General features: G+C 31.8%; 1 protein-coding gene across 1 annotated transcript; it reads left to right on the top strand.

Moving 5' to 3' along the window:
- Window positions 1–6,611: 6,611 nt before the first annotated feature.
- LOC133192786 (uncharacterized) lies at window positions 6,612–11,469 on the top strand. Its single transcript, XM_061328793.1, has 5 exons — window positions 6,612–6,618; window positions 7,745–7,923; window positions 9,861–9,941; window positions 10,270–10,404; window positions 11,101–11,469. Exons 1-5 carry the CDS (start codon window positions 6,613–6,615, stop codon window positions 11,327–11,329), a joined length of 630 nt encoding a protein of 209 aa, XP_061184777.1. The 5' UTR covers window position 6,612; the 3' UTR covers window positions 11,330–11,469.
- Window positions 11,470–20,319: the final 8,850 nt, after the last annotated feature.

Raw genomic sequence — 20,319 nt, 5'->3', positions numbered from 1 at the left:
TATAAAGCTCATACCCGGTATGAACGAAAATGATTGAATATTACAACTTTCTGCATTGCAAAATCTTTGATAAAATATCTAGAATGTTTGTGAAATTGGTATAACTATGTTGAAGCAATTATTGTTCACGTTAAAATCACACTGTATGTTTTTGTTTTTTATTGATAGTGTTACCTTATAAAATATTTTTTATCAGAATGTCTAAAGTAATACATAAAGTATCCGACATGTGTTGATTTAAAGTTGGTGAGAAATAAAAATATTGCTATTTTTACTTTTGATTATGATAGAAAAATGATGTAGTATGTAAAAATAGGTAAGTGCAAGCTTGCTCTGTATTACTTCTGCAATTGGAAGTATACAAAATATGTATTCATTTTCCACAATCGTATGTTTATGTCGATATTGTTAAACATATGAGCAAATATCAGTTTACAATGACATGTACTTTCTAGCTGTGCAAATCACATTGAATGTTCAAACTTTTACAGAGAAATATATTAGACAGCAGGGCCAAAATCAGTCAAATTAAATGAATATATTCCAATTTTATAGGAAATGGGAAGATAAGGAGCAGTAATGATGCTCAAAAGTTCAATTAAACAATACAAATTAAAGGCGGATCCTGAAATCATAAGAGGTGGGAAAAAATCATAAGAGGTCCCCTGTTAACCTCCGCTGTGAACTCCTTGTCATGACTGGGTAAACGGAGGAAGTCATACTTTCGCAAATTATTGGTTTAACTGTTAGAAAATACAATCTATCGTTAAGTCGAGTCTTTACTAATGTCTTTCATACAAACTGTTAAACCATTATTCTCACACTGAATTTTCTACGAATTTTTCAGTTTACTCTGTAAAGAAAAGGAGCAAACGGCGGGTGTGACCGGTCGACAGGGGATGATTTCTCCTCCATGGCACCTGTTAACATCTCTGTTTTCAGAGATTTTTGTTTGCTCTTCTTAAAATTTATATTCTTTACTTGAAATTTTGAGCATTTTTACTGTTCATTATTTTAACGTTTTGTGATTTGATTCTCTACTGTGGCCACGTCTGGAAAATTGGAGATGCTTGTATACTAATATCACCATTTATGAGTCCTATTATTTAAGAGAATGTAAATCATATACGGTACCAATTTTGATGCACCAGATGCGCATTTCGACAAATTATGTCTCTTCAGTGATGCTCAAGCCGAAAGGTCGGGAATCCAAAATTTAAATAAAAAGAATTGGAAGAGCTGAAAAAATTGCCAAAGCCTAGAGCCAAATACGTCGAAGGATCAGAGCTTTGCATGAGGGAGATAATCCTTAATTTTGAAATAAATTTCCAAATATTACCACAGAGATTAAATATATATCCGTATTATTATACATTTTTTAAGATTTTTATTTCTTCGCCCCATCCTAGTCTTTAGACCATGATTTGGACAATCTTGAATCTATACTACATGTGAATACTTGCATAATAAATATGACAATCCGTTGTCCTGCGATTTTTTAGGGGAATTTGCTAAGGGCAGGTCTATAGTTGGGAATCGAATAGGCAAACTATTTTAAAGATTCCAAAAACAGAAATGTATATATATATATATATATATATATATATATATATATATATATATATATATATATATATATATATATATATATATATATATATATATATATATATATATACATCATATCATAACATTAAAGATGAGTTAATTTCTAACCCTTTGTTTAAAGACGGAATGGTTTTTTTTTCTGTATACAAAGCAACCAAAGTTCCAGATCAATTTCCTCCATTTTCTTTAGGGATATTTTCTGTAATCTGTATTGCTTGCCATAAATTTTTCAACCTAAGCCCCATGTCTCGTAGAGGTTGGATGGAGAGAGTTTGTTTGTTTGTTGGAGTTAATCACGTCCCGTGCGAGAATTTTTCACTCATATTAGACGTCATCAGATCCCAGTGAAGGGCTTTAAATTTATATTTATACTCAGCACTCAGGGCCATGATGAGATGATCATTCTTTAGAGTATAACCACCTGCCGTAACACGGGACATTGGCTTATAAGGTTCTATTCGAAAGACCCGCGATTTTCACTCCAATAGTGCCAGCGCTTGGCGAAGAAACAGTTGCTACCTATTTTTTATCGACTAAGGTTTGTCGCGGCCGGGGCGAGAACCTACGAATTTCCGATACTGGAACGAGCGCCTTACCAAATAAGCTACTTTGCTGGTTGGGTAGAGATGACAACACCAATGTCTATTGTAAAAGTATCTGTCCATCTTGCTATATATAATAATATTTTTATCCCGCACTTTCTAAAGAAAGTTCATTATGTTGTTGTTACCCTAGTCCGTCCGTCTGTCACACTGTCTTCTTCCTCAAACTCCTCCTCTTTTATTTTAAGCAGTAAGCAATTGATCTTTTGAAATATGATAGATGGTGTCCTGTAGATGTGCAATAAGGTTTTGGAATTTTCATTTTCACCCTGAGGGTCAAATGAGAAACGATGCTTCTTTCTACAAAAAACCTGATTCCCTGAACTCTTCTTACATTTTAAGCAGTAGCCAAATCATCTTTTGGAAGATGAATGGTAGTGTACTCTAGATGTGCAATAAGGTTTCGTAGGGATCAAATGGGGGCTGCAAATTTTGACCTATACTCGGCACTCAGGGCCATTGAGCAGTAAGCGATCTTTTTCGTGCCAGCACCTACTGCGACACGGGACATCGGTTTATAGGGTCTCATCGAATGACCGGTCTCCACGTCCCATAGTGGGATTCGAACCCGCGATGTAAGGATCAACTCCTTACTCCGCTCTAATCACTGCGCCACGCATTATAATGACTTTGTTTGTAAATACAACCTATTGTTGGGTAGCATTTTTCTAACATGTTTTATACCATTCAAATTTAATATTAAATTTGAATACTCTGTATACCTGATCAATACATAGGGCTCACAGAGGGTGTGACCGGTCAACAGGGGATGTCTACTCCTCCTAGGCACCTGATCTCAACTCTGATGTTTCCAAGGCCCGTGTTATTGTCCTGTTCGCGATTTGTTTTGTTTACTCGATTTATGAGATTGAATTCTGTTCGTAATGGACTTTTGCGAGAAGCGCTGACTTTTACAATCAACGGCTTACTTTTACACCAAGACAATATATGGAAGCTCTTTTGCGATATAAATATTAAGCTTAACAGTTAATTAAACGATAATAATGGCACATATTACGTTGTCAAGGAAGGAAAAGACAACCACCATACCCTCAACCCCTTCCTTTCCCACAGTGACCAACTCTTACTTAGTTTTCCTTCCGGAATTTTTTTCTTCCTTATTTGATTCCTTCAAAAAATGAGATTGAAAGGAGATACTACCCCTCATGAATAAGGTAATTTAAGTTATGCAATTCTGCCTCCCATCATCACTTGCGTTGATTGCATACCAGTTAATCATGGTATTGTCCCAAACACCATACCTATAATCACTATTAAGAGTAAAAGTCAGTTGCTTCTCGCAAAAGTCCAATTTTCACCTTTTACCTCATTAATCCAAGGATTTTTTTTTAAGTTTTCAGAATTGTTAACCTGATTATAAAGTAATTGCTTTTAAATATTAAAAAAAATATCCTCATCCAGCATCAAAGAATTTTCTTTCTCCAAATGCTATTCTGCAACCGAAACCACCTTGGATTTTTTGACGGGCTCCATTTTTTTCCTGTTTAATCCCGTTTTCCCTTTGATCTTCGAAGAATTTTGGCAGGTGTTGTTGCTGATTTTATCTTTGCTCTCAATGTTTTAAACTTTCAACTTCTACTACTAAAATGCTGCTTGAAGATCTCTTAATCTGCTACTATTTAATCTTATGTGTATCTTTCTCCGTTTCTTTTGATTCTTTAACTTTTATCTATCTGAATTATTAAAAGTTTTGTGTTTTTAAAAACTTATTTTAATTAAAATTCTATCAGGTTTTCAACTGCCGATGCTGAATCGAATCTTTTTCTTCCTTCTATAAAAATATGCAATTACAAAATATAGATCAGGAACATGCAATTTTAAGAGGCAAAATATTTTTTATACACACACTTTATTCTTTCATGATCCTATGAGCAAATAGAAGTTTTTATCATTATACCAAGCGTTTCAAGATTTCAATATGAGATTTTTTTATGTTGATATTCAGATTGCATTTTACATTAATCATCGATTTTCTTATACTAAGAACTTTTATTTCATTTCAATGTAGATAGGCAATAGATTTTATACAATCACCAGAGCGCACTATTCCGATTAATGTAAAATGAAATTTATCAAAATAAAGCACCTTCTAAAGTACAGCAAGAAATCTACAAGATAAGTCAAGGAGAACAATTTATTCGTAGATTCGCGGAGTTTCCCCCAATCTTTCGGTATTTAAGAATCAAAACTTCAAAATTGTAATCGCAACTTTTTGAAAAGATTTAAGCCTGTTTTCAATAGTCCGTTTGTTCTTCTCTCATTCACTTTATCTGTTAAATTCCAGTCTTTATCCTGATGGTAATTAAAAGTTTTTTTCTTGCATATCACAACCCAAATTAATAAGCTTTGCTTATGCTTTTGGAATTGTTTTTCACTTGATTTGATTTCCTTTGCATATATTTAAAAATTATAAAAATATCTTTTCATAAGTTTTAAGAACTCAATTGACATATTATGATGAATGGTTTATTTTTCTGTTTTTTAAATGGTGATAAATTTTTCAAAGTAAAATATTTAGTATTTTTACATTATTGTATTTCCTCTAGTTCTACTGAAATATATAATCAGGTTTAAAACTTTTTTAAGGAGTGAAGCTAATTAGTTGCGTTAATTTTCTACCAAGTCCCTACCTTTACTTCTCACGAAATATTTGTGGTACAATATATTCAAGAAATTGTGTTAATTAAATGTCTATTCTCTAAACCTACAAATATCTTTAGAAAATTTGAAATCACAAAATCTTACAAAAACAATTAAGATAAGAAAGTATGAGTTTTAAACATTTAAATACAACCATTCCTTAAGATAAATGAAAAAAACCTGTTTTTGTCATTATAGACAAATGCTTCTTCAATGAAACTGGAATTAGGAAAAGAACTATATTCAGTTAAGACATAACCCTGCCCCTATAATAGTAAAATACTGAAAATCTATTAAAACGTGCAAACATTTTGCGAAAATATTCCAAAACATTTTTTTTAAAAATAGCTTAGTTCTAATTTTTCGATTCTCCCAGTGATTTATAAGAATTATCTATGTAACCTAAATCTAAATGGTAAACAGTGACAATCATGCGAATGTATTTTTTGCGATCTAAAAAACTCTTGCAAAGAAAGTGCAAATTGGACTATCGCGAAACCTGTTATACGGTACATTCTGTATGAGTTAACAGAATATAAAATAAATTGGAAAAAAAAAATCAATGGCACTTTTGTTTCTATGACGTCGCGAACTATTGGGATTTCACTGATATATTTTAACAAGAGGAGAAAATGTACAAATTGTGTTTAATTTTGACTACAGCATGCGCAGAGCATTAACTTGCTCAGGCGCTTCATTCACATATTATAGTGATAATATCATTTTACACATTATACTAGGGTCGATCTAAAAGTAGTGTCACAACCTCTATATAATCCTTAATAATCCAACAAAATATTAGGTATAAATACCTCTAGTCATTTGGACTTTTGATTAAGAATCTCCTTCAGATATAGGCAATACTTTTTATAATATTAAAATAAACACAACATTGGGTATCGTCTATCGTCACACGCAGAAACATTTTTTTTAAAAAAAAACCACTACATGAGCATAAGTTAAGAAAACAATTACTGACTATTAACATTTTTTTTCTTGCAGTAATATTTCGACCCGATATATCCCAAAGAACTCGAAATAAAAGACACCATGAAGTCTGACATATCTGTTCCATATTTTCATTTAATTTTATATTCAAGTAAATAATAACTGTTAAACAAAGCTCTTTATTATGGTTATAAATCTGATGAAAGATCCGTATTTAAATATGAGTGATCTACTAAAGGAATAATATAAAACAATCATTAAGGGGACCTGGAAACAGATTTGAAGTTAATAATTTCTAAAATTTTCTGTATAATATAATGACTTATATGTTATATATGTTACAACAACATTTCTACTTTTCTTAAGTATTAAGGATAAAGTTTACCTTGTGAAAGCGCAAGAATGTGTCAATCAAACGCTTCTCGAAATTCGTAGTTTCAATAATTTATTTTAAGTCATGATATTATACAGAAATTTTGAAGAAATATTAACTTCAAATCTGTGTCCAGACCCCTTTAAGTTTTTAGGATTCCAGACAGTAAATGAAAAGAAAATTAACGTGTGCATCAGTGCCTAAATGTCGTAACATACTTTATCTGAAATGTGTCATCATGAAGCAGATATTTTATGTAAATACATGCTTCACCGTAAAAAAATGATAAAATTGGTTTCGTGACTGTTTTTCAAATTTGATTTTTAAATATTATAGTATAATCACTGAAAGATATATATAAAGCGTACATATGCAATGTTTAATTTCATTGGCCTCCAAGGAACTTAAAGTTCTGCCATCATGAAGGTAAACTTTTTTCTTCTCCTTCTCCTGTTTGTTTACATCTTTCATCATTGGACTTAATTTTCAAAATTTAATTATGGTGTACAAAGTTACCAAGTTGACATAACTAAAATAATGGTTCTTAAAATAAAAAAAAATCCATCCGAAAAAATAAAACAGACCACAAGTTTGATAATGTTTACTGTAAACATACAGGAATTACATTTAGCTGTCTGTTCATCTTTTTACTGTAAACACACCGGTATAACATTTAGTTGTGTGTTCTATTTTCTACTGTAAACATACCGATATAACATTTAGCTATGTGTTCTATTTCTTACTGTAAATATACCGGTATAATATTTAGTTGTGTGGTCTATTTTAACTGTTAACATACCGGTATAACATTTATAGTTGTGTGGTCTATTTTAACTGTTAACATACCGGTATAACATTTATAGTTGCGTGGTCTATTTTAACTGTAAAAGCACCAGTATAACATTTAGCTGTGTGTTCTATTTTTACTGTAAACGTATTGGTATTACATTTATTTGTGTGATCTATTTTACTGAAAACGTACATGTATTACATTATACCTAATTGTTCTATTTTACAGAAAATGTGGCGATATTACATTTAGCTGAGTCTCTTTTGCGAAAAAAGTTTCTGCTAAATCCATTAATGGCTAAATGTCTTGTATATATAGATCTGTATAAAGGACATTCAGAAAGAGCTAAACGAAGCCATATCAACTTCCGCCAAATATAATACTCGCTAAATATAACGTTAGACTAAAGTATTTTTACTACATCAATTTCACAGATACCTGGGTTTTTCTTTGAGAATTTATAAGAAAAAGACTATGCAGAAATTCATTCTTTCTGTTATATTAAATGCTTGATACGTGTTTGTGTGATAAATACTAGTATGCATTTCAGAAATAATAAAGCCTGTACAAAATGTGTAACAAATTTTTATAACATAGTTGTCTTGAGTATCCTATCCTATCTTCGTAAGTTTTGTTTTAAATTTTTAATAAAATAAGACTCTTATTACCTCTTACGAGAATATACCATTGCCTCTTTTTTCTACTCAAAGTTTATTTAATTAATATCTTAATATTACATTGCATCATGCAAACCTTTTTCAGTGTGCTTTGTTCTTAATTGTAACATTCCTCTGTGTTACCAATCTTACCGATGCTAGAGAGAAGGAAAATGAAATAAGATTCGGTAAAGGGAGATATGATATAAAGAAACAATGTTGGAAGGAAAAACCTACAAAGCCACGCTTGGAGGCCCGTTCTGAGTGTCAGTCTTTGACAGTCAGGTCAGAATTCACTTCATTTGCAGTAATCTATCATATTTAGAAAATATCCTGAACAGTATTTCATTTAGATAGAATGTTCTATCGTTAAAATGATAAATGTCCTACAGACCCGGTTTAACGATAGAATGTGTTCCGTGTATTTTCTATGTAGCAAAGAAAATACGGGAGATATCCCTAACTCAGTGCATTTACTTTGAAAAATCCCGAGAGTTCCGAATGTCAACATGGTGTGTAAATTTGAAACGAGTAAAAAAAGTTGGTGAAAAAGTGTTGAATTCTTCCATTATATGGATTAAATTTTTAGGTGAAAGGTATTTACAGTCTCATAAAGGTTTGTTATGATTAATTTGACTGTTATTTTCAATGTAACTTCATCAATTTTCTTCAAAATCGTTTCGGAGCGATTCTGCAATTTTCTGCTACATTACGGGTATATGGGAGGCATTCTAACTGTGATGCGGGCCTGTCCCGAGACACAGTTAGATTATTCTAACTATACTTCATTGTATGTTATGAAAGAAAAGGCAACCATGCAATTAAACAATAAATGAGCAATAGTTAGAGTTTTAATTTTTAGATAAGCAATGTAAACATCTCACATATAGATGTTCCTAATTAAAGTAATTTCTTTGATAACGTTTTTGCTTCTGAAATAGAAAAATGAATATAATTGCTCAATTTTTTTTAAAATTCATAACCTTGTGGATGTACATGTTTCGTACCATCGCAGGATAAAATAGCATTCTACGACAAAAGGTCCGATTCCGGAGTGTATATCATGATAAAAATGGTTACTTCAGATTGCCAATTGAACAATATTATTCTCTAATGGACAAATCACTGCACTTAAAAAAAAATTCTAACTTACGAATTATCCACAAATCTAATATTGTTTATATTTTACAACAATTTCGATATACCGGCGATCATAATACAATGTGTCAGAAATGTTTAAACAGGACTCATTATACCCGCACTTTCTAAAGAAAGTTCGGGTATATTATTGTTATCCTGGTTACAAAATTACCGTTGTTAAATCATATTTATAATTTAAAAGATCAATTTTAATTCTAGGACATACATACATGGTTTCGTAAATATTTAACGATATAAATGCAGTTCAGATATTTGACTTGTACATAATTTAATGTTTAAAAACCCATTCCACTCAAAACTTATTGTTGCTTCACTCATTTACAAATTCAAGACGAAATTTTTAGTTTTATTAGCATTCGGAATTAATTTCATGGAACATTGCAATGGAAAGTTCTTTCTATATAAAAAGAAAAAGAATCTCTTTTTACAACAAATTCTTATATAGAACTTGTTTCATGCCAAATAATAGCTTGTCGCAGAAAATAAATTAACTTCCGTAAAGTTTTCTTTTTAAGTTGCACACAAGCCATGCAGATCTGACAATGATCTGGAACTTGCAGACACTATACCAACTGGCCTACCACGGTCGTCTTTGACCAAACGCTGCATACCCTTTCATATTTTTTTTCTGAGTTTTTAATGAATGCAAACATAAACATAAAGAACACAATTTCAAAGATATTCTTTTAAAACGTGTGAGCACGATTTTCGTTGATTTCTATGAAATAGTTCAGTTGTCATTTATTATTTACCTGTTTGGGCATTTAAATATCTTAACTTTAAATCATGGTTACATATTTATATATCAGATAAGTGACATGATAAAAAAATATGTTCTTTGTTCATGTTCTTGTAGATTGAATGAAAAGTACTTAAATTTGGCTAAAAAAATGAGTCTAAGACATCCTTCAATCCCATGTAAGGCACCTGTAATATATTTAAGTTCAAGGTCTGAGGACATGTCTCATCTTGTTGATACGACTTTTTTTCTTATATCGATTAACATAGTGATAAACATTGATGGTACGCCGTTTTTAAATTTAACAATAAATATATTTCAGGAGAAAGATTCTTCGTGCCTTGAAACGGAGGCCAGGAATAAGGGAGTATCTTGAGCAAAAGTCACGTGACTGTAAACGAAGGTAAATGCTACTCACTCTGTTAATGTTTTACGATTTTCGTCAATACTCAGTTCTGATTATGTTTGTGAGACTATTTTCTCAAAGTTTCTTGACACGCCCTTTTATGTTTAAAACACCCTAGAATGATATATTTCAGGGAACATGAATTATAATTTTTTAATCAAGATCTTTAAAGCGAAAATATTGGGGGTTTTTTTCAATTCCTTAAGAAAATTGCTTTTCGTTTGTGAAAAAAAATTAAGACTAGCAAACTGCATTTGGACTCTATATATAATACAGTAATTGCTTTACAAAGTAATCTGAAATTCAACAGAAAAAAATCTTTCAGGAGATATACTGGACTGAAAAACGTTTGTCCGCACAAATTCCAGTATGTAACAAGGATAGTGAGATACAGAAAATCATGCTATGTTGTATTTCCGCACAGGCAATGTATAACATACGCTAACTGTGAAAAGAAAGAGTAAGTAAAACCTATGTTACTCATCAATCTTTTTATCTTCTCAAAATGAAGTTTGGGAGGATTTAGTAGTGCCATTTGAGTGTTTGGGAGAGTGGTGCGTAACGGAATTGATAATTTACATCGGGTTCGATGTCATTTGCAGTCTTGAATACTATGTATTTTGTTGTTACTATAACTTGTTTTTTGGTAATTTTAGTATTGAATATATTAAAAAATATATGAATAAAACAAATAAGATAAAAGATTCAGTATTTTAGCGTTACTGTTCTTTATTTTTATTTTCAATATTGAGTCGTGTGTAATTGGATTATACTTTCCTCGACTCGAACTTAAAAGCTCAATGATTTAAGTCAATGGAACTATATACAAGTATAGCTTTTTCAAAAAGCTTTGCTGACTTTAGGAACAATCTTAAAAGGTAACCCGTATCGGGTCGTATTTGTTATTTTTGAGTAGTTCCTGTCTTTGTGTTTACTTGACAGACATTAACCCTACCATATAAAAAAGGGAAAATGAATAAAACACAAACTGTAACTCTTGAATGCAAAAAGAACATTTTTATGAAATATGGAAATATAAAAACCCGTTTTATAGTTGCTATTGCTATTAAATGTTTAAGTGTCGGTTTCATTTAATGTATTTTTTTTCTTGTTCGTTTTCTCAATTTTTTTAAAGAATGGAAATCCTTCATTACAGGGGTTGCTCGAAATCTGGTCGCGTAAAGAGTGCTTGTTTACCTGATCGACACCGCATTTTCAATGTCTGGGTTTACTGTGTAGACAAGTATAGATTTGAACTGGTAACCTTGGAGTTACCTCAGTGCTGTACCTGCAGAGAATACTCGCTTTGCGATGGAGATGGTGGTGGCGGTGGCGACGGTGGTGGCGGTGGCGACGGTGGTGGCGGTGGCCCTGGAGGACTATAATGATACTATAGTTATCGTAATGTGAGCATAGGATGGAATGAAAGTTTTGAAGCACTAAAGAAAGTGAAAAAAAAAGTGATGGCAGAATCTTACAAGTTTCTAGAGAAGCACAGCCTTTAACACGTTATAAAGTTTTGATTCCTATGCTACATAGCTTTGAATAAAAGCATCAAAATTTAATTGTCTGTTTAATTCATTCTGATAGCAATTGTCAATTCTAGTTCTTGTGCCTTCATGATATAGTATGGAATTATTATTGTTCAATTGAGAGACCAATGTTGGCAGATTTCTTGGGTCACCTATACCCACTTATTAACATCCTTGCGAACAATTAATTTGTCAACGTATATCTGTATCTACAAATTACCCACTAAATAATGTCTTCATGTGAACCAGTTAAATCTTGCTTGTCCGAAAACATTGATCCTCAAGAACTAAAATGATATAACACAATAGTTGGTTACTATAATTATGTGGTTCCAGACCCCAAAGTATAAATGTTCACAGGAGTAGACACACTATTGTAGCAAGAGTGTTATTTTTAGATTTCCATCTAAGAGCAAAAAATTTTTTAAAATGTTCCTACTCCAACAGAATGATAAAAGAATTGGAAGAAGTTCATGTATTTGTTACCATAGTTTACAACCAGTTGTCGAAATAAACAGCCCAATTCCTTTTTCTCACAACCATGGAAGAATGCGGGATGCCGTTAAACATTGAAGCTGTATCAAGTAGAAATGTGATGAATATAGGTTCCAAAACCAGTGGGAGTGAGAAACCGGTTTTTCTCAAACTTTCGTTCCTTAATTTCTTTAATTTTCTGATCTAGAAACACCAGACTTGCCGAGCGCTTCTTGAAAATAAAAAAAAAGGAACGTTAGAGAAAACCGGTTACTAACGAGCACTGATCATTTTATTTTGTCAATGAAAGAATTCTATAAAAGATTTATTATCATACTTATAGTCCATCATCGAGTACACCCTTCCGTAGACAACGGAATGGAAAAATAGACAGGTCATTCCAAATGGTATCAAAGCCGGTAGTTTGGAAATCTTTCAAGTTAACAGTGTAGCAATGTGAATATGATGGAACTTAACGATACAGAGACGTAAGCGAACCTATTATACACGATGTCTCTTTTGATTCACTACTACCTTATGTAAATAAACAGTTAGTATTTCATCACATTCGCACCAAGCCTTACTCTTCTTCACCCTATAACTATAGTCCTGTTGGACACGTTATTACTGATGACGTAAATGTAGTTCATAATGAGGACCTTGAATCACTTTCAACTGGCGTCATAATTTCAAAAATATTATCAAGTCTGTGGAAGATTACTACAGGCGATGGGCCAAACATGAAAAAAAAGACCTTGACACTTTGCCAGAATGGAACAAAAGTATCAGTTGGATGTTGAAATCTCGCGGCCGAGAGGCAATATGAAAACCATCTTACATGTATGATCTATCCTTCTGTCTTCAAGAATTTAAAAGTGAGAAAAGAATTAGATAGATTACACGATCAATATGTACTGGTCCCAGCTGACAAAGTGGGTAACAGCATTATCTGTAAGGATCATTTATCGTGATTATTTTAATTGTATTTTAAAAGAACTTGGTTTAAATTTTCAAGTGGTTATCCAACTTATACTCATACAATGTAGTTCTATGAGGAAATTCTTCACAGTCATATGTAAGTTTTCAAATTTTAAAGATTCCCAATAATCAAATTGAATTTGAATTTTCATACTTATACTGGATTCCTAAACTACATAATGAAATATATGGAGATAACGAACAGTATTCAAGCTCAAAAGTCCATTAAACATTACAAAATAGGTGCAGAGCATACCCGGACCTCCAAAACATCAGAGGTGGGGTCAGGTGCCATGGAGGAGTGAGCATCCCCTGCCGACCGGTCACACCCGCCGTGTGCTCCTTGTTATGATCGAGAAATAACGGGAAAATCCGTCGACAATTCTGTGTGTAAATTGACTCAATGATAAATTGTATTTGCTGACAAGGTCATTGTATCGACCATAGAACTTACGAAATGACAACTTTAAATGAGACTGCTGCTATTCTTCTTTCTTCAACTTGTTTGTCAATAGCTTACCTCGTTTTAGAAATTGTTCATACATAGAGCATGCTCTTGCGTATCGAATCAACTGAGAGATATAAACCCCGTATGCAGGTGATGAAGGTATATTGCTGCATAAGTAAGGGGAGTTGACGATTGAAAAGCTAAAGTCATCAGGTTTATCATAAAGCTTGGTTGTAAGATTACCATTAATGTCTTTTTCAAATAAAATATCCAAATATGAAACAGATGTGTCAGACTCTGTAGTACCTTTAATCTCAAGCTGACTGGGATATATCGTATCGACATACGAATGGAAATAACCGTTGTTAATTGACAATATGTCGTCGATATATCTAAATGTCGAGTTGATGGCCACAGCAAGTGTTTTCTTCTTTTCACGTATAAGATTTTGGACAAATTCTGCTTCATATGAATACAAAAATAGGTCTGCTAATAATGGGGTGCAATTGGTTCCCATGGGAATTCCAATAAATTGTTGGAAGACCAAGTCTCCAAAAACCACATAGATATTGTCAATCAGAAACTCAAGCATCTTTTTAATGTCAACTTCAGAGTACTTGTGTGTACAATCAGAATGTTTTTAACAAAATAATTTTGCAAATGACCAATGACAAGGTAAGTAAATTTATGAGTTCCATTTTTATTGAAAAAGCAGCTGTCAATGATATCAAAAAGCCTGGATTTTAATTTATCGTGGGGAATGGTTGTGTATAAAGTTGAAAAGTCGTAAGTTTTTATGTTGTTAATTTTGGTAAAATTTTGTGATTTCAAATTTTCCAAAAGTTCCTTGGAATTTTTAAGTATCCACATCTGATTTACACCAATTCTCGAATATATTGTTGCACAGTACTCTTGAAGTTTCCCTCTAATGTTAATATTTTATTGAGGAGTAAAGAATAAGGTTTGGTAAAATTTTACTGGAACCTGCTATGCATCTTTGTTTTTAAGGATTTTTATGAAGCTTCGGAATTCAATATAGATATGGTAATTCAAATTCATGTTAGTTGTTGGGAATATTCAAAACTAACATATGATTTTGAAGAATTTCCTCCTTAGAAAGGGAGCTATGGGTATAAGTTGTATTATCATTTGTTGATTTAAAGGTGCTTGGACACAGATTTGAGGTTAATATTTTCTCAAATTTTCTGTATAATTTCATGACTTATATGTTGCTATAGCATTTCATACTAAAATATAATAAAAATCTTATTTCATCTCGAAGTTATTGAAACTTCAAATTTCTGAACGCGTTTGATTGACACATCCTTGTACTTTCACAAATTTTATTCTTAATACATAAGAAAAGTGGCAATTTTGTTGTGGATTAATGAAAAATATTAAAGCTATAATCCAGAAAATTCAGAGTAGAAATGTTCAAAAGCAAAACCCACTCACAGTATTGTCAGTCCGTGCTCAATGATGTGTGCAGAATTTAACAATCGAACACACTCGGTGAATCGTAAACATTAACAATAACAGAGCTCGTGCCCTGTTTACAAAAACAGTTTACGTTTCACGGGTTGTATTCAATTTGTTAAACTCTGTATACAACACTGAGCACGGAGTGACGATATTAGTGAGGGGGTTTGCTTTCGCACATTTCTACTCTGAGTTTTCTGGATTATAGATGTAATGTTTTTCATTAATACACAACAAAATCGCTTCTTTTCTTAAATATTAAGGATAAAGATAAAATTTGTGAAAGTGCAAGGATGTGTTAATCAAACGCGTCCAGGAATTCGTAGTTCCAATAATTTCCAGATAGAATAAGTTTTTAATTATATTTTCGTGTGAAATGCTATTGCAATATGTAAGTCGTGATATTATACAGAAAATTTGAGAAAATATTAACTTCAAATCTGTCTCTAAGCACCTTTAAATTCCAGTTCCTCTAAAATACAATGTAAATAATGAGCCTTACAAATCTCTTGCTGTGGCGTTCAATTTAACATTTAGATAAAACGTTTTATCAATTAACAATATTTTCATCCCTACATCGATGCGATACATGTATCTCCCTTTAAACTTAAAATTAAAGTTAACACAGAATCTGACACACCTGTTTCATATTTGGGTATTTTACTAGAAAAATGACGTTAATGGTAACTTTATGATAAATGTGATGACTTCAACTTTTCTATCGTCAACTTCCCTTATTTATGTAGCATTATCATATATATATATATATATATATATATATATATATATATATATATATATATATATATATATATATATATATATATATATATATATATATATATATATATATATATATATATATTAGGGTTGTCAATTTTGTCAATAATTAATATTCGAATATTCAATGAGAGTATTCGAATATATTCGAATATTCGATCAAATAAATAAAATCTGGTTTATTTTAAATACCGGTATACATCATCCTCCTCTCATGAAAGATTTTGCGTAGGTATTCTTATATTGGAAGTAAAATTGTATGAAGACTTTTGTATATGTACAATATGGAATTCCATGTGATATTTGTCAATGTTTGAAATAAATAATTGATTTAAATGTAGAAAAGTATAATTTTAACGAATGAAAGATGTGTATTTATAGTAGCTCCGAGGAACCAGTCGCCTTACCAAGGATAGTCGTATACTGTTCAGATTTCAATACATGTAATTAATTACAATTATCAACCTAATAAGAGATGTGATTATAATCTTTAATACAATGTTTTTTAAAATATAAACAAATACTACCAAAGACAATTTTCCTAGGTAATTAACTAATTTCCCGATAATGAATATAAAATTCAAGATTATGTACAACCCGAGATAATCAAGTAATTTACACATTATTCTGAAACTGAGCCCTTTACAATATTAATTACAGACTAATTCTATCGGACAATCGTTCAATGATCAATTAAATTTATTTTGATAAGTTTACTCTTTAGGTCTTTTAGACATTCTAAGAAAGTTTTCATTTTGTTGTCCTCGATTCTAGATCCGATCGTATTTATTTAATAAAAACTAGGAAAATACGTTTTGTATCATACATAAAGCATTGTTGTATAATTCTTTAATACCTTACACAAAACAAAGTAATTTAGTAGATATATACGATAAGAAAGTAGTGAAAGAAATCAGGCGATCGAAATTGATCGCTACATGTAGTAAATTAAACAGGGATAATTCCAGCACTGTTCTAATCAAAATTTATTAAACACAGTACTTCTTTTTATGAAATCTGAAAAAATACCGAATATTCGAATCTTAAATTCATATTCGAATATCAACTCATCGAATGAATATTCGAATGTTCGAATATTCGTTGACATCCCTAATATATATTATTGAGTTGATGTCTCCCAGTTGATTTGTTACGCAAGAGTATTCTCTAAGTATGAACAATTTCTAAAACGGCGCAATCTATTGACAAATAGGTTGATGAAACAAGGATATGAACAATCTCATTCAGTCAACATTTTTATGGTCGATACAATGACCTTGTCATCAAATACAATTTATCATTAAGTCGAATGTTGACTGACGTTTTCCATACAAAATGTTAGGCCTTAATTTTCACACTGAACTTTCTACGGATTTTTTCTGTTTGTTCGATCATGACAAAGAGCACACGGCGGGGTGTTACTGGTCTACAGGAGATGCTTACTCCTCCGTGGTACCTGATCCCCTCTGATGTTTTAAGAGGTCAATTTATACATAATTTTTAGGGATGTCAAATCGGTCAATTTTTGATAATCGGTTACTCGGACGTTTTTCCGATCGAGTACCCGGGTACTCGGTAAAAAAAATGTAAATACTAGTGTATTAATTTTCTTGAGCCCCGTTAAGCTCTCTTAAACCCCAAAGCTGTTTTTATCACGTTTTATAAATGGATATAAACATCGATTCCAACGGAAATGATTTTTTGGTACTAAATTTATTTATCAAACACAAAAGACACAATTAATACATCAAAAATTACAACGCAATTGTTTACATTCTTGTTTAAGATCTATTTCATCAAAAGGAGGACAATCTGTCACGCATGTTTGTGATGTTTAGATTAGCGAAAGAGAAGGAAAGGTCGTTGTTGGGATCGCTAGTCTAATATTATATTTCATATGCTGATTGTTTCCCCCGTATACACTAAACTTACTACGCAAACTGACTTTCAACATTTTTTTTTTAGTCTTTAGTAATTTCTAAACATTTCTTCACTTTTGAAGTGGGTAGCGGCATTTCTATGCATGTCCGATTTCGTTGCTGTATATAAACTAAATAATTTTAAAATGATTTGAAGATAATAAACCATCGATGTTCACTGAAAACAATCATTGAAGCCATTCAAAAATTAAGGATCACAATAGGTGAGAACAGCTGGGTGATTGGATTGGTCACTAATTACTATATATACACAGCCACAGGCGATAACGGGTGTTTTACAGGTGTAGATGACGACACGCTAAATACCGTACGCATATTTAAGTTATTTTTTGATAATTTTTTGGAAAAAATATGTACTTTGAAATAAGAAAAAATACACATCCGAGTAACCGAGTACCATTTTTAGTATTCGATACTCGGACGTTCGATCGAGCACCCGGTTAACCGGGTACTCGTTGACATCCCTAATAATTTTATTTACAAAAGAGTGAATGAGATTGGGCAGAAGGCATAGCCTATTTTAGCCTCTCCCCACAACAAGTATTGTTTATATGGACTTTAGAGCTTAATTACTGTTAGTTACCTTCATATTTCATTCTACATGAATATAAAAAAGCTCTGATGTGAATGGGCATGGAAATAAATGATACAGCAATTGATAACACTTTAGATAATATATTATACATGTATTTAGATTTTATGTATATAGAAATGAAGACTATTTGTAGGTTGTTCTTAGATATTTATCAGTAAAATATTCATATTCGCCACTGAGAACATTATAGCGAAAAACCAGGTAAATATACATGCAACAGGTATCAGTTAAAAATTTGCTGTCAATTTATTTGATTATGGTATTAGAATTGTTCAAATATATGAAGTAGAAGTGGTGCATTCTAGGTTTTCACTTTATTATGCTTTAATCTATACATTTCAGTGATTTTTCGATGAATACAGTGTTTACCGTTTGTATTGAATAGGACTATACATAAGGCGTGAAAAGCAATTTTTTTTTTAACAAAAAGAGCGTGCTAATGAATTTATCAGATTCTTTTATCCTTAATGGAATTGTGAACAGAGCACCCGAAGTACAATCAAGTATCAAAAGTAAAGTTGCTGACCTGAAAAGAGGAAATGTCAATCAATAAAATTGGTATTCTTCAAGTCCTTAAAAAACACAGGGAAGGGGGGGTGGGGGTGGGGGTGGTATAAACTGTGGGTTTTGAACAAATTATATTTTCTTGCAATGAGACTGTAATGAAATATGGAGACAATGAACAGTATTCAAGCTCAAAGTCCATTAAAACAATATAAATCGAGAGCAGAGACAACATGGACCTCCAAAAACATCAGAGGTGGAATCAGGTGCCATGGAGGAGTGAGTATCCACTGCCGATCGGTCACACCCGCCATGTGTTCCTTGTCATGATCAGGAAAAACGGTAAAATCCGTCGACAATTCAGTGTGTAAATAATGGCCTAACAATTGGTATGAAAAACGTCAGTCAGCAGTTAACTTAATGATACGTTGTATTTGCTGACAAGGTCATTGTATTGACCATAAAACGTGGAAAATGGTGACTTCAAACGAGACTGTTGATAGCCTTGTTTCATTAACTTGTTTGTCAATAGCTTGCCTCGTTTTAGAAATTGTTTATACGCAGAGCATAATCTTGCATTTCGAATCAACTGGGAGACAAAAACAAATAAGCAGGTGATGAGAGTAAACTATATCGCTACATTAGTAAGGGAAGTTGACGATTGAAAAATTGAAGTCAAAACTCATTATGTTTATCATAAATCTTTGTTGTTAGGTTACCATTAATGTTTTTTTTTTTCTAATAAAATATCCAAATATGAAACAGATGTGCCAGACTCTGTGGTATCTTTTATTTCAATTAAGCTCACTAGGATATATCGAGTCAACATATGAATGTAGGTATAACTATTGTTAATTGATAATATGTCGTCGATATATCTAAATGATGAGTTAAAGGCTACAGAACATGTAGAAGTTATTGAATAAATTCTGCTTCATATGAATACAAAAGAAAGGTCTGCTAATAACGGGGCGCAATTGGTACCCATGGTATTTCCAAGAGCTTTTTGGAAGACCTGATCTCCAAAAACTACATAGATTTTGTCAATCAGAAACTCGAGCATCTCTTTAAATTTCAACATAGTACTTGTGTGTACAACCAGAATGTGTTAACAAAAAAATTTTGCAAATGACCAATGACAAGATAATAAAGTATATTTACGAGTTCCATTTTTATTAAAAAGCAGCTGTCTATGATGTCAATACGCCTGGACTTTAATTTATTGTGGGGAATGGTTGTATAAAGCGTTAAAAAGTCGTACGTTTTGATGTTCTTAATTTTGTTAAAATTTTGTGATTTCAAAGTTTCATAAAGTTCTTTGAAGTTTTTAAGTAATATTCACATCTGATTTACACCATTTCTCAAATATACTGTTGAACAGAACTCCTGAAGTTTCTCCTTCACTGTTGTAAATATTTTAGTAAGGAGAAAAGAAAAAGGCCTGCTAGAACCATACAGGAACCCGCTATGTATCTTCAGTTTGTTTGTAAGGATTTTTTATGAATAGGGGCTTGTCTTCTGGGCCCCGTTTTACTAAAGAACGTACGACTAAGACAAAAATTCTAATTTGCAAATAACTCTTTTTTTTTAAATTAATTTGGAAATCTTTTTGATCTTTTAAAAGGGAATTTTGGAGGATATATTT

Source organism: Saccostrea echinata, unplaced genomic scaffold (genome assembly GCF_033153115.1).
Source record: "Saccostrea echinata isolate AGI-Se365-2 ecotype Australia unplaced genomic scaffold, CSIRO_AGI_Sech_v1 ptg000025l, whole genome shotgun sequence".
NCBI lineage: Eukaryota > Metazoa > Mollusca > Bivalvia > Ostreida > Ostreidae > Saccostrea > Saccostrea echinata.
The sequence above is the reverse complement of the archived record's forward strand: the minus strand, read 5'-3'. Positions and strand labels throughout refer to the sequence as shown.

Coding starts and splice junctions, on each gene's coding strand:
- LOC133192786 (XM_061328793.1), top strand. Junction 9,942..10,269: donor TCACGTGACTGTAAACGAAG/GTAAATGCTACT, acceptor AAAATCTTTCAG/GAGATATACTGGACTGAAAA. Junction 10,405..11,100: donor GCTAACTGTGAAAAGAAAGA/GTAAGTAAAACC, acceptor CCTTCATTACAG/GGGTTGCTCGAAATCTGGTC.